The sequence below is a fragment of the Chrysemys picta genome, chromosome 12 (assembly GCF_011386835.1).
Source record: "Chrysemys picta bellii isolate R12L10 chromosome 12, ASM1138683v2, whole genome shotgun sequence".
Classification (NCBI taxonomy): domain Eukaryota; kingdom Metazoa; phylum Chordata; order Testudines; family Emydidae; genus Chrysemys; species Chrysemys picta.
This window is the reverse complement of record NC_088802.1, coordinates 1167015-1179946: the sequence shown is the minus strand read 5'-3', so window position 1 is coordinate 1179946 and position 12932 is coordinate 1167015. Positions and strand designations below refer to the sequence as shown.

At 51.6% G+C, this 12932-nt stretch overlaps 1 protein-coding gene across 2 annotated transcripts; it reads right to left on the bottom strand.

The window, feature by feature from the left end:
- Positions 1-2012: 2012 nt before the first annotated feature.
- LOC135974876 (antigen-presenting glycoprotein CD1d-like) lies at positions 2013-12642 on the bottom strand. 2 transcript variants are annotated; one of them, XM_065564003.1, is made up of 5 exons: positions 12130-12642; positions 11627-11905; positions 3665-3946; positions 3039-3335; positions 2408-2557 (listed from the first exon to the last, which is right to left on the bottom strand). In XM_065564003.1, exons 1-5 carry the CDS (start codon positions 12176-12178, stop codon positions 2454-2456), a joined length of 1011 nt encoding a protein of 336 aa, XP_065420075.1. In that variant the 5' UTR covers positions 12179-12642; the 3' UTR covers positions 2408-2453. The 2 variants fall into 2 exon arrangements, with proteins under 2 accessions (XP_065420074.1, XP_065420075.1); XM_065564002.1 differs by lacking the exons at positions 11627-11905; positions 12130-12642 and having other exon boundaries at positions 2013-2552; positions 3665-4167.
- Positions 12643-12932: the final 290 nt, after the last annotated feature.

The following is a 12932-nucleotide window of genomic DNA, read 5'->3' as shown; positions in this document are numbered from 1 at the left end:
TGCAGGGGCTGCGTACAAAGGGATCTCTCACCGGGCGCAGAACTGCGGCTGCCTCTGGGGTGGGGCGTGGGGCTGGTTTCTACAGGGATCTCCGGCCTGGCGTACAGACACAGCTACATTGAGGGTGAAGCACAGGAGCTAATTTATAGCTGCACTGCACAGCAGTTTAGGACAGGAAGTGAAGGGGTTCCATCACAAATTGTAAGTGAATAATCCCCTCTCCCCCGCCCCGGCTCTCTCCTCCTGTCTCAGAGCGGCCGGTCGCCGTGGTGTTTGCCCGAGCGCCTCCCCCAGCCGGGACCCCCGCGCCGGTACTGCTGGTTTTCCGGTGTAACGATGCTGGTTCTGGCGGGACCCAACTGAGAGCGCCAATCCAGGACAAATTGCTTAAAACAGGGCAGTCACAGCTCAAGGCTGGGGTTTCTATGCACACCAAGGCAAACCAAACCAACCAGACAGAGAGGACTTCGGTCTCACCCCACTGGCTAACCACAAGTCACACCAGCAATTCCCTCAGACACTCCAGTTCTCCAGTATCACCACCAGTGCCACTCATCATGGGGACAAATGGTTATGAAAACCAATACCCCAGTAAAAGAAAAAGGTTCTCCTGATCCCAAAGGACCAAGCCCCAGACCCAGGTCAATAGACAAGTCAGACCTTACCCACAAATCACGCTGTTGCCAATCCTTTCGAATCTAAAATCTAAAGGTTTATTCATAAAAGGAAAAAGATAGAGATGAGAGCTAGAAGTGGTTAAATGGAATCAATGACATACAGTAATGGCAAAGTTCTTGGTTCAGGCTTGCAGCAGCGATGGAATAAACTGCAGGTTCAAATCAAGTCTCTGGAATACATCCCCCGCTGGGATGGGTCCTCAGTCCTTTGTTCAAAGCTTCAGTTTGTAGCAAAGTCCCTCCAGAGGTGAGAAGCAGAATTGAAGACCAGATGGAGAAGATGCAGCTGCCTTTTATAGTCTCTTGCCATGTGGCCTGTGCTTCCTTTGTCTCAAACACAAGCTGCCCAGCACGTGGCCTGGAAGCCTTAGGCCTTGGCTACACTTGAGGATTCATAGCGCTGCCGTGTATATACTCCACCTCTCCGAGGGGAGTAGCTGCGAGCGAGCGTGCAGTGCTGCAGGCGCTGATTACACTGGCACTTTACAGCGCTGCACTTGGGGGGGTGTTTACAGCGCTGCACTCGCTGCGCTCGGGGGGGGGGGGCGTTTTCACACCCCAGAGCGCAGCAAGTTGCAGCGCTGTACAGCGCCAGCGTCGCCAAGGCCTCCGAGTTCTGTCCATGGGCCTGTCCCTGCCTTGCTGAGTCACCAGGTGTATCTGCTTCTCTCAATGCGTCAGTTGTAGCTGATGGGCCTTAATGGGCCATCAAGCAGGCTAGGCAGAGCTGACACCACCTTGTCTGGGGGTGATGTGACTAAGGGGGACTGTTCTTAATGTTTTCTCTGAATACTGTGTGGGTGCCTCAGTTTCCCCTATGCATTTCTTAAGTCTCTAGAATGGCCGACGCCCTGTCTCCTGGCAACTCATGGCCTGGGCCCCTCCCCGGCAAGGTGCCAGCTGAAGGTGTTGGAGAACAAAGAGATCAGGTGACCTCCTGGCCCGGGAAAGAGAGAAAGGCCGGAGGAGGGGCAGGAGAGTTTCAGTTTGGAGCTGGCTGGGGAAATGGAGTGGGGCCCAGACAGGGCTCTGGCCTCCCTGACCCCCAAATGGACCCGGCCGAGGGGTCTGGTTCTGTGGACCCACAAGCTCTGCTTTGACCGTGTTCCTGTCGTCTAATAAACCTTCTGTGTCCCCGGCTGGCTGAGAGTCACGTCTGACTGCGGAGTGGGGGTGCAGGACCCTCTGGCTTCCCCAGGACCCCGCCGGGGCGGACTCGCTGTGGGAAGCGCACGGAGGGGCAGATGCTGAATGCTCCCAGGAGAGACCCAGGAGGTGAAGCCGTGTGGAGACAGTCTGCTCCGAGGGAGAGGAGGCTCCCCAAGTCCTGCTTTGTGGGGAGCAGTTCCAGAGCATCGCCCGGGGACTCCGGGACAGGTGTCACCCAGAAGCAGAGCACAAGTGTGAAATACAGACAGGACAGAGCCAACACTTATAACTTTAAATACAAAAATGAAACCTACACCCAGACAGCATCATCAGAACCAGCCAATTGTCAGCTTGTCGTAGACACCTTATTTGACCTCCTTTATACAAGATTTGGTGCCATTACAGGACCTTGGTTGCAACAATGATCAATACGGTCCCAGTTCACATCAATAACGTCACAGGCTCAAATCCCCAGGAGAGGGGCCGATCCCCACGCTGGGGCTGGTCCTGACCCCTCAGGCCCTGGATTCCCCTGGTCTAACACCCTGGCAGCCCCTGGAAGGAGAGAGCAGAGGGGATGGGTTAGGGGGTGTAATGCCCCCACCCCCACCCCCAAGAGGGGAGGACTCACCTGCGTCTGCTCCGCCACAGCACCACGGCCACGGCGGCTACGGCCACAACCCCCAGGGTGATGCCCACGGCCAGCCCGGGGCCCCAGGGCCTGCTCTGCTCTGTAACACAGGGGGTGCCGTGCTGGGAACGGGGACAGGAGTGTGGGGCCTGGTCCCTCAACCAACCCCTGCAGTCCCCCCCATACTCCCTACCCCCACCCCACTGCCCTCAGCCCCTCATCCTGTTCCCTCTGCCTCCCCCACAGTCCCTCCTGTACCCTCCACTACCAACCCACTGCCCTCAGCCCCCCACCCTGACCCTCTTCCCTCTGCCTCCCCTGCAGTCCCCCCCATACTCCCCCCACCTTCCCACCCCCTCAGCTTCCCCCCACTCTAGTCCTGCTCCCCCATCCCAGTCTTGTCCCGTTCCCCTCAGCTCCTCCATCCTGCTCCACCTAATCCATCCCCACACCCCCACCCACCCCCTCTGCCTCCCTGCGCCCCAATCCCGCTGCCTGGACCCACCCCCGTCCCACTCAGGACATGCAGGAAAAGCCCCCAGAGACCACGACTGCCCCCCACCCCCGGGACGTGCACCTACCCCAGGGGATCAGCAGGCTCCGGCCCCCCAGGCTGCTGTGCTGCACCCGGCAGGCGTAGCTGTGCCCGGCGCCCGGCCCCACGGCCAGGGAGCTGCGCAGCTGGTAGGTCAGGTCCGCGTTGGGCAGGATCCCGCTGGAGTTCAGCCGCCCGCCCGGCCCCACCTCCTCCCCGTCCTGCAGCCAGGCCACGCGGACGGGCCGGGGGTAGAAACCGGTGACCCGGCAAACCAGCAGTACCGGCGCGGGGGTCCCGGCTGAGGGAGGCGCTCGGGCAAACACCACGGCGACCGGCCGCTCTGAGACAGGAGGAGAGAGACGGGGCGGGGGAGAGGGGACGATTCAGTCTGAGCCTCAGGGACTCACTAGCCAAGCCCAGCTCCATTCCCCGGGGTCAGGCGTTGGCCCCGCTGTCCTGGCCAGACCCCAATTCTGCCCCCTGCCGTTACCAGTGGTGACGGAACCCCCTTCACTTCCTGTCCTAAACTGCTGTGCAGTGCAGCTATGATATGGCTACTGTGCTGCACCCCAGATATAGCTGCATTTGTACTTCCTGTATAACCAGCCCCCAGGCCTCAATCCAGAGGTGGCTGCATCTCCGCCATTGGGGAGTGGTGTCCAGCCTCACCTTGTCTCTCCAGAGACTCTTTCCCATGCTGGACAAAGCTCTTGGTCAGATTGACACATGTTATTCTCAGGAAAAACTGAATCACCCTGGCTGCGCCTTTATCCTGGTTGAGAAGGTCCTGCGCGTAGAGCGCCAGCTTGTCCCTCTGCCGAGTGACCCATTTGCCTCCGTCCACATCGAAGCTGATGAAGTCCTCGCCGTTCACTCCGACATCATAGAATCCCCTCGAGGTGCCGTTAGGGGGCAGCTCGCAGCCAATGGAGAACTGGGTAACAAAGGGGTCTGGAACAGGAAGGGCAGGGGATGAGGACGGGCGTCCGGAGGTCACAATGTAGATCAATCTCTGATAATTTTCATATGACTTTACATTGTGCCTCTTCATATAACCTTGTGGTGGGTCTACCCACGTGTGACCTCTGTTTTCATGGGACTTTGTATCAAAGCCTCATTTAGAAACTTTGCATTGCCCTTGGTATAATATTATAGCCCCTAAGGATAGAATAAGATAGAAGAAACATTTTTGTTTGCTAGCAGTAGAACAAGAGCTCTCCCCCCCCCCCCCCGCCCCACTCTTAATCAATTGCCCTGTTGAATGAATGAGGTGTGGATGAACAAGGCATGGAAGGCAGCACCTCCAGACAGCCTCAACTGTTGGAGAGGGGCTGGGAGCCAGACCCAAGGACAATAAAACGTGTCAAGTGGGCTCATTAAAGACAAGCAGACATACTGACGGCCTCGGGGGTTAGAAGCAAGCACCTTCTTTTGGAAACACCCTCTTTGCAGCATTGGGACAACACTCAAAAGAAAGCAGCACAAAGGACCAATGGACACAGACACAGAGTTTGAATCTGGTACAGATTTGCATAAGAGGACAGCTGCTATAAAAGTGAGGTGTCTTGCAGAGGACCCCGGGTCTCGTCTTGTCAACATGGGAGCATCGATCCGGATCGGCAAAAGCCCGGCTCCACCCCCTCCCCCATCTAACTCACCTGGCCAGTGAAGTTAAGGGGAGCAACTAATTGGTAACAACAAGACGGAGTGTGTTTGTGTGTGTGTGTGAGTGTAAGTGTAATATATTATATGCATATAATACAGTGTTAATGAATACACGTATTACTAATAAATGTGGCGTTTTGTCTTATTCCCCCTGAAAAGATCCTGTGCAGTACTTTAAGTACAACATTTTGGTGGAGAATGCGAAAGGGGGAGCAAGCATAGAATCCACAGTTATTATCAAACTGGTGTGCACACCGCCAGCTTTAGCAAGCCTGGCACTATAGGAAAAAGAGCGTAAACTTTCAGTTAATTAACCAAACTCTGAAGGATATAGGAGTTTAGGTTTAAATTGTGTTATAGAGGTACATACACCCTCAGCCGTAGCAAGACTGAGCTAAAGAGGAGAACTTAGTGTTTCTCACTCTAATCCGGGGAAGGATTAACCAAACTCTGAAGGATATAGGAGTTTAGGTTTAAATTGTGTTATAAAGGTACATACACCCTCAGCCGTAGTAAGACTGAGCTAAAGAGGAGAACTTAGTGTTTCTCACTCTAATCCGGGGAAGGATTTGTATAATTGGTGTATGAACCCTCGGTGGTAGCAGACCGAGCAATACAGAGGGAAGCTTAGCGTCTCTCCCTCTGGCCCACAGTGGGTTAAAAACATAAGATGCAGATCTTGTTCTGTTAAACCAAACTCTGAAGGATATAGGAGTTTGGGCAGTGTAGTGTGGTTTATGTTTGTTTGTTTGTTTTGTAAGTAATATTCTGGTAATTTCACAATTTTGAAAAAAATGTTTAAGAAACGGAACCAGGAAGGGTGGGGGCTAGTTGAAAAGCCCACCCTCCTTGCTAAATTGGTAGTGGAACAAGGCTTGTGCCCATGGAAAGGAACTGTTTATTGGAAAAAGCAGGATCGGGCCCAGGCAAGCAACAGATAGAGAAACTGGAAAACAGGTTGGGTACAGAGAGTTAAAACAGCACTCTCAAATCTTACAGCAGCAGTAACATCAGGAGAAGAAACATTTAAGACCCCAGAAGGGGGCAGACCTTTGGGACCCCTCTGGAGATTGGGAAGGGGGATATTTGGAATATTTGGGTAAATTCCTCCTCCCAGGGCCAAAATGCCATTGAAACAGTTAACCACAGTGCCTGCTTCTGCCTCAGATCTCCAGGCCATGGCAAAATGGCTGGAGATTTTAAAACAGAAATTTTTTTTCTAGATGGAGTGTTAACGCCCTTTTACTGAGAGAAAGGGAGCATTTACACTCACAAAAAATGCACCACTTAATTAGCATTTGTGCAGCCCCAAGTACCAAACACACTGTGGCAGAGACCAAGCAGGTTCTGCCAGGGTGAAAGCACTGTGCTAATTTGTTTCCAAGCTTCTATCTTTCAGGATCTGAACCAGAACATCAGGAGAGCTGGTACCAGCTGAAGAGTTATAAAATACCATGTTATAGTGTCATGACAAAGTCTGTGTTCAGTGTTCTGTGTTGCATGTTCTCTGTCTGTCTCTAGTGGTGTCCTGTGCTAGCATTGGGTCCAGAGAGAGAGGGGATACTACACTAGACAGGGCAAATGTCTTTTCCTCTCTCTACTTCCCCCATCTCCATCCAACTTATCAATCACCCCCTGTGTCCAAAAAACTTTGGTTCCCAGTGCATCAGGTTTATTTGTTGTTAGGTTCTCTAATAATCATTTTGTTGTTAATTTTTGTTATTAATACATTTGTATTGTTAGTTACATTTGCTTGTATTATTATTAATTCCACACTTTCCTCTATGCACTCTGGATCTATTTCCCCAAGCCCTGAAGGGTAGTTCTTGGGCCCCCATAACCTGTAAGACCTTGGCCCATAATTGTATGGCCCCATCTTTCAGGTCCCCAGAAACCTCTAAAAACAACTGTTAAAAATAGGAAATTCTGCAACATTTTGGCAACTAAACGTTAGTTTAAGTCCAAATCAGCTTAACCTTGCATAACAACTGTGGTACTCCTACAAAATCTTATTTGTTGTGTGTGCTTAAGAAGGTCCTGACCTCAGGGACTTTTATTGTTTAATGGCTATTGCAGCATCAAACTTGGGCCTCATTTTGTTTGTCAATGTACCCAATTATTGGAATGGTAATGGTTTTGTTGTATTTCCAATTATTATAATTATAATTGTTAGCATTTGTGTTTATGTTATATCTGGTGTTTAGTCAATTCTAATAGTTTTAGTTATATTCACCTGGTTATAATTGTTTGGTTTGTTTGCAACAAATACAAAAGATTTATATGGTGACCACTCAAGAATTGTTCTTGAGAGGTCAAAAGGGGGACAATGTAGATCAATCTCTGATAATTTTCATATGACTTTACATTGTGCCTCTTCATATAACCTTGTGGTGGGTCTACCCACGTGTGACCTCTGTTTTCATGGAACTTTGTATCAAAGCCTCATTTAGAAACTTTGCATTGCCCTTGGTATAATATTATAGCCCCTAAGGATAGAATAAGATAGAAGAAAAATTTCTTTTTGCTAGCAGTAGAACAAGAGCTCTTCCCCCCCCCCCCCACTCTTAATCAATTGCCCTGTTGAATGAATGAGGTGTGGATGAGCAAGGCCTGGAAGGCAGCACCTCCAGACAGCCTCAACTGTTGGAGAGGGGCTGGGAGCCAGACCCAAGGACAATAAAACGTGTCAAGTGGGCTCATTAAAGACAAGCAGACATACTGACGGCCTCGGGGGTTAGAAGCAAGCACCTTCTTTTGGAAACCCCCTCTTTGCAGCATTGGGACAACACTCAAAAGAAAGCAGCACAAAGGACCAATGGACACAGACACAGAGTTTGAATCTGGTCTAGATTTGCATAAGAGGAAAGCTGCTATAAAAGTGAGGTGTCTTGCAGAGGACCCCGGGTCTCGTCTTGTCAACATGGGAGCATCGATCCAGATCGGCAGAAGCCCGGCTCCGCCCCCTCCCCCATCTAACTCACCTGGCCAGTGAAGTTAAGGGGAGCAACTAATTGGTAACAACAAGACGGAGTGTGTGTGTGTGTGTGTGAGTGTGAGTGTAATATATTATATGCATATAATACAGTGTTAATGAATACATGTATTACTAATAAATGTGGCGTTTTGCCTTATTCCCCCTGAAAAGATCCTGTGCAGTACTTTAAGTACAACACCAGGAGGGGGCAGAAATAGAGGGACGGGGGGGAGTAAAGACGTGTCAGCTGCCATGAGGATGTTGGGCTCAGTACCGGAGTTAGCATGGTGCCACCCGGCCCACGAGCCAAAGGGGCCCCGGCCCGGCCGCTCTTCTCCGCCCCCCACTCTCTCCTCTGGGGGCAGAAGCTGGGTCCTGCCGGCTCCTGCTGCGAGGCAGCCTCCGCCGGCAGCCAAGCTCCTCCCCCACCTCTTCCCCAGAGCATGCCGCATTCCCGCCCCCCCCCCCCAAACAGCTGTTTGCCAGCACAAGTGAGGGGGAGGAGGTGGAGAAGAGGCAGGGGCAGGGCCTTGGGGAAGGGGGTGGAGTCAGGACATACCCCCTCCAGCCCCCTGCTGTGAGCACCCACACGACCCCAGCCCCCCTCTGCCCTGACCCCTGCACCCCCTCACACATACCCAGCCCCCTGCCCTGACCCCTGCATCCCCTCACACATATTCAGCCCCCCCACGCCCTATGCCCTGACTCCTGCACCCCCCCACACATTCCCACCTGAACCCCTTGCACCAAATGGGAACTGCCCCAGGTAAGCGCTCCACACCCCCAACCTCCTGCCCCAACCCTGAGCCCCCTCCCGCATCCTAGCTCCTGGCCAGACCCTGAACCCCAACCCCCAGCCTGCACCCTGACTCCCTCCCAGACCCTGCACCCCCAGCCCTGTGCTTAGTGCACCCCCACCCTCAGCTCAGTGCAGAGAGAGGCAAAGAGAATGGGCTAGAACCGGGGAGAAGGTAGGTACCCGCTCTATGTGGGCAGGGACGGGGCGGAGATAAATCCTCTTTACCCCCCCAGCCCTGCTGGGCTTGCACTTTACCCCCAGCCCCACCCTTGCTCCAGGGACCAACCCTAGCTCCTGCCCCGCTGTGCTTTTGTCCCCAGCCCCTGCCTTGCTCCAGTCAGCAGGGACTAATCCCCCCCATGCCCTGCTGTGCTCATCTCACCCCTGGCCCCTCCCTCGCTCCAGCTGGGACCAATCCTTCCCCCCCACCCCCCACATTGCCCTGCTGTCAGAGTGGATAAAAATCAATGACTTTTAAAAAAAAAAAATCGGATTTTTGAGAAAACCTATCTAACGATAGTTTTAATTAAGATACATTATATCTCATCATGGAATAGGGATTATAAATTCTATAGTAGAATATAGTCATGTCATGTTTAAGAAAAGTTTTGTAAATGAGTTCCAGTAGTTCATGGATTAGGGACCCAATCTTATGGGATTTCAGGGGCTTCTGTAGAGATTATTTAGGTTAATCTTTCTATCTACCCAATGGGACTCAGTGCTCAGTCTGGAAGATACCATCAGAGATCCGTAGTTTTGCAGTTCTCAAACTGTGGATTTGTGTCTCGAGAGGTAACATGCCTGTTAACAGCAAAAGTGTTTGTAAATAAAATAAATAAATAAATAAAGAGAGAGAGGCGAGAAATAACAGACCTCAACCCTATTGTCCCTCTGCAAATTTGCATATACAGAGTCAATCCCTTACCTTTCTCTAAAAGTGCAAAGTTTCAAAAAATTCAATTAATAGAAGGTTGTTGGGAGCGGAATAGATCTGGACAAGGAGAAGAAGTCTGGAGATAAATGTGAGAAGCGAGGGACATATGCTTTTTTGTTAAAATATTATATGTTTGCTGTTGAAGAAAAAAATCCAGAATACGTAACGTTGTTGTTTTAGTTAAATAAAACAATTTAAATGTCTGTCTGGTAATATTCTCCTCCAAATACAGCCTGGCAAGAAAATCCTCCAAATATTAATGATTAACCTGTTGAATTGGAGATATTTATGAAGTCATTGGGAGGTGAACTATGTGCTTCAATTATCTTTGGTAAATGAAATAACCAAACAATCATTCATTTCCTGATACAGCTGTAAAACTAATCTGAAAAGTTTTCAAAATAAATCACTGTTTAAAAGTGTATCATGTGTACCTTCTAAAAATGAAACCTAAATCTATCTCGGAGTGGTGAAGAATATGCATTAAGGTTATAACAACCAACCAGAATGCACTTTTATGTAGAAAACCATGATTAAATCGAGTCTTCCCGATTAGTGATTTAAATCATTATTTCAATCAAATCCACCCTGCCCGCTGTGCTCTTGCCCCAGCCCCTTCATTCCCCAGGGGGGCCCACAAATATGTTTGGTGCCAGGACCACAAAAAATTAATCCGTCCCTGGTTGGGCTATGTGACGTTATTGATATAATCTAGGACTGTATAGATCATTGTTGCAACCAAGGTCCTGTATAAAGGGGGTCAAGTGAGGTGTCTAAGACAAGGTTATGGTTTGCTGGTTGTGATTATGCTGTCTATATGTGTGTATCAATTTTGTAGTTGAAGTTGTGAATATTGGCTCTATACTATCTGTATTTCAAACTTATGCTATGCTTCTGGGAGACATCCCAGACAAGCTGAGATTAGTTCTGCCTAGCCTGCTTGATGGCCCATTAAGGACCATCAGCTACACAACTGACCCATTGAGAGAAGGCAAATACGCCTTGTAACTCAGCAAAGTATGCAGGGACTGGCCCATGTGACTCCAGACTCCATTTTGCTGTAATTTTCCACAGTAAGAACAAAGAGGTGTCCTTACACCTGGAAGAGACTATAAAAGGCTGATGCCTCATCTCCATCTTGTCTTCAATCCTGCTTCTTACCTCTGGAGGGACTTTGCTACAAACAGAAGCTCTACACAAAGGACTGAATGACCCATCCCAGCTGGGGATGTTCCAGAGACTTGATTTGAACCTGCAGTTTATTCCATCATTGCTACAAGCCTGAACCAAGAACTTTGCCATTACTGTATGTAACTGATTCCATTTAACCAATTCTAACTCTCATCTCTATCTTTTTCCTTTTATGAATAAACCTTTAGATTCTAAAGGATTGGCAACAGCATGATTTGTGGGTAAGATCTGATTTGTATATTGACCTGGGTCTGGGGCTTGGTCCTTTGGGATCGAGAGACTTTTTTTTTTACTGGGGTCTTGGTTTTCATAACCATTTGTCCCCATAACGAGAGGTACTGGTGGTGATACTGGGAAACTGGAGTGTCTGAGGGAATTGCTGGTGTGACTTGTGGTTAGCCAGTGGGGTGAGACCGAAGTTCTCTCTGTCTGGCTGTTTTGGTGCCTTGGAGGTGGAAAAACCCCAGCCTTGGGCTGTAACTGCCCTGTTTTAAGCGATTTGTCCTGAATTGGCACTCTCAGTTGGGTCCCACCAGAACTAGCATCGTTACAGGCTACACGACGGCGACAGGATTGTGGGGCAGCCCTGGCTGGAGTTAGGGGTACGTTGCAGTTTCTGTTTAAAGCTGATTTTTCATGTGCATAGTCAGATTGGTTTGAAAATCGCTGTGTTACATCGGGGCCTGAGGCAGAGTTTGTGGTACTATTTTGGAGTCCCTTGGTCACGGGGTTCCTGAGATACAGACCCCCCCAAATGACCTCCTTGCAAAGGCTCAGGGTACGTGTCAGGAAAGACCAGGAGCCTCGGCTCAGGGAGTGGGACGTGGGGTCTTTCCCCTCTAGGAAGTTCAGGCTACAGTCTGGCCCCAAACCTGGCTGGCTGACTCTGGGGTGGAGAATGGGACACGGGTGTTTCCCCTCTGGGGGATGCCGGCTCCAATCAGCCAAAGGGCCAGGGACTGGCTGTCTTGCCCCCAATGACACACTCAGTGGCTGTGGTGAGTGTGTCAGTTCTCAGCACCCCGGGTGGGTGGGGTGAGGGATCCCCTCAGACCGCTCCATACTCACAGCCCCCTCCGTGGTGCTGGGCTATTTCGGTCACAGTCCGGCTGAAGTTGAACAAGTCGCGATGGATCACCAGCTCCAGGTCCTGCCACTGCTTCGGGGTCAGGCCCTGCTGTGCCCAGGGCTGCAGGAAGCGGATCTCGCAGGTGCTGCAGTCCATGGAGTGGGTCTCCAGGTCGCCCAGCAGGGCCATCCCCTGTGTGTCCGTGGAGCTGGCGTTGTGGAAGACGTTGATTTGGAGCAGCCGGAGTGTGACAGACGCTGTGGGGACAGGAGGGGAGGCTGGGGCGGGGGCAGGAAACAGGTGGAGGACAAAGCGGGTGGGGAGAGAGATTAATGAGTCTCTGTCTCATGAACAATCCTGCCCTATGGGGTCTCCCTGGTGATCCCTAACCTGCCTCCCCCGTCCTACTCCCCCAGCCTGGTACTTCCCCACCCGGGCCCTGGTACTACACCATCCCCACGCATCCCTGGTAGCAAAACCAGCAGGGGGGGTCCCCACTTACCGGCCAGGGCCCCCCATGCCCAGGGGAGGAGCAGCAGAGCGAGCAGCATCCCGGCAGGGGAAGGGGGATCCGGGCTCTGGTGGGCGTCAGGCAGCGGGACGAGGGACCCAGGATCCCCAGGCGCTTTCAGCCCACACGCCTCTCTGCCAACTTCTCTCTTTGTCTGTGTCTGCTCAGCTCTGTGCCCGCAGCTGCCAGCCCCGAGCCAATGAGGGCAGAGTGAGTCGGGGAGCGGGGGCAGCGCGGGAGGGGGATCCCTGGCAGCAAGGTCAGAAGAACACTCCCAAAGGACAAAAGTTTTATCGATGAAAAGTGCCAGTTTCAACAGCGCTCTCCTGCCGACAAAGCCGCTCCCGCTCCTGGGGGAGGATGTTTTTTGCCGGCAGGAGACGTCTCTCCTGCCCACAAACAGCAGCTACACTGTGCGCCATTTAGCGCCCACAGTATAAGTGTGTGTGACGCCCCCTCCATCTCCTCCAGCCTGCGGTACCGCTGCTCCCCGCAGAGCCCCCCGCGCTGCCCTGGGGCATCGGGTCAGCCCTGACTGCCCGGGGAGAGCCCCCTGGTGCTCCCCACCCCACTCCCTGCAGCACAGCCCCTAGCACCGCTGTCATAACTAAAAGGGAAGGGTAACAGCCCTCCTGTGTACAATACTATAAAATCCCTCCTGGCCAGAGACACCAAAATCCTTTTCCCTGTAAAGGGTTAAGAAGCTCAGATAACCTGGCTGGCATCTGACCTAAAGGACCAATAAGGGGACAAGATACTTTCAAATCTTGGGGAGGGGGAAAAAGGCTTTTGTT

Bases quoted from the DNA above. Each gene is read 5' to 3' on its own strand.
- LOC135974876 (XM_065564003.1), bottom strand. From the start codon at position 12,178: ATGCTGCTCGCTCTGCTGCTCCTCCCCTGGGCATGGGGGGCCCTGGCC. The intron at 11,906-12,129 runs GTAAGTGGGGAC...CCCCCGCCCCAG, and splicing joins GGCATGGGGGGCCCTGGCCG to CCTCCCCTCCTGTCCCCACA. The intron at 3,336-3,664 runs GTGAGGCTGGAC...CTCCTGTCTCAG, and splicing joins AGAGTCTCTGGAGAGACAAG to AGCGGCCGGTCGCCGTGGTG.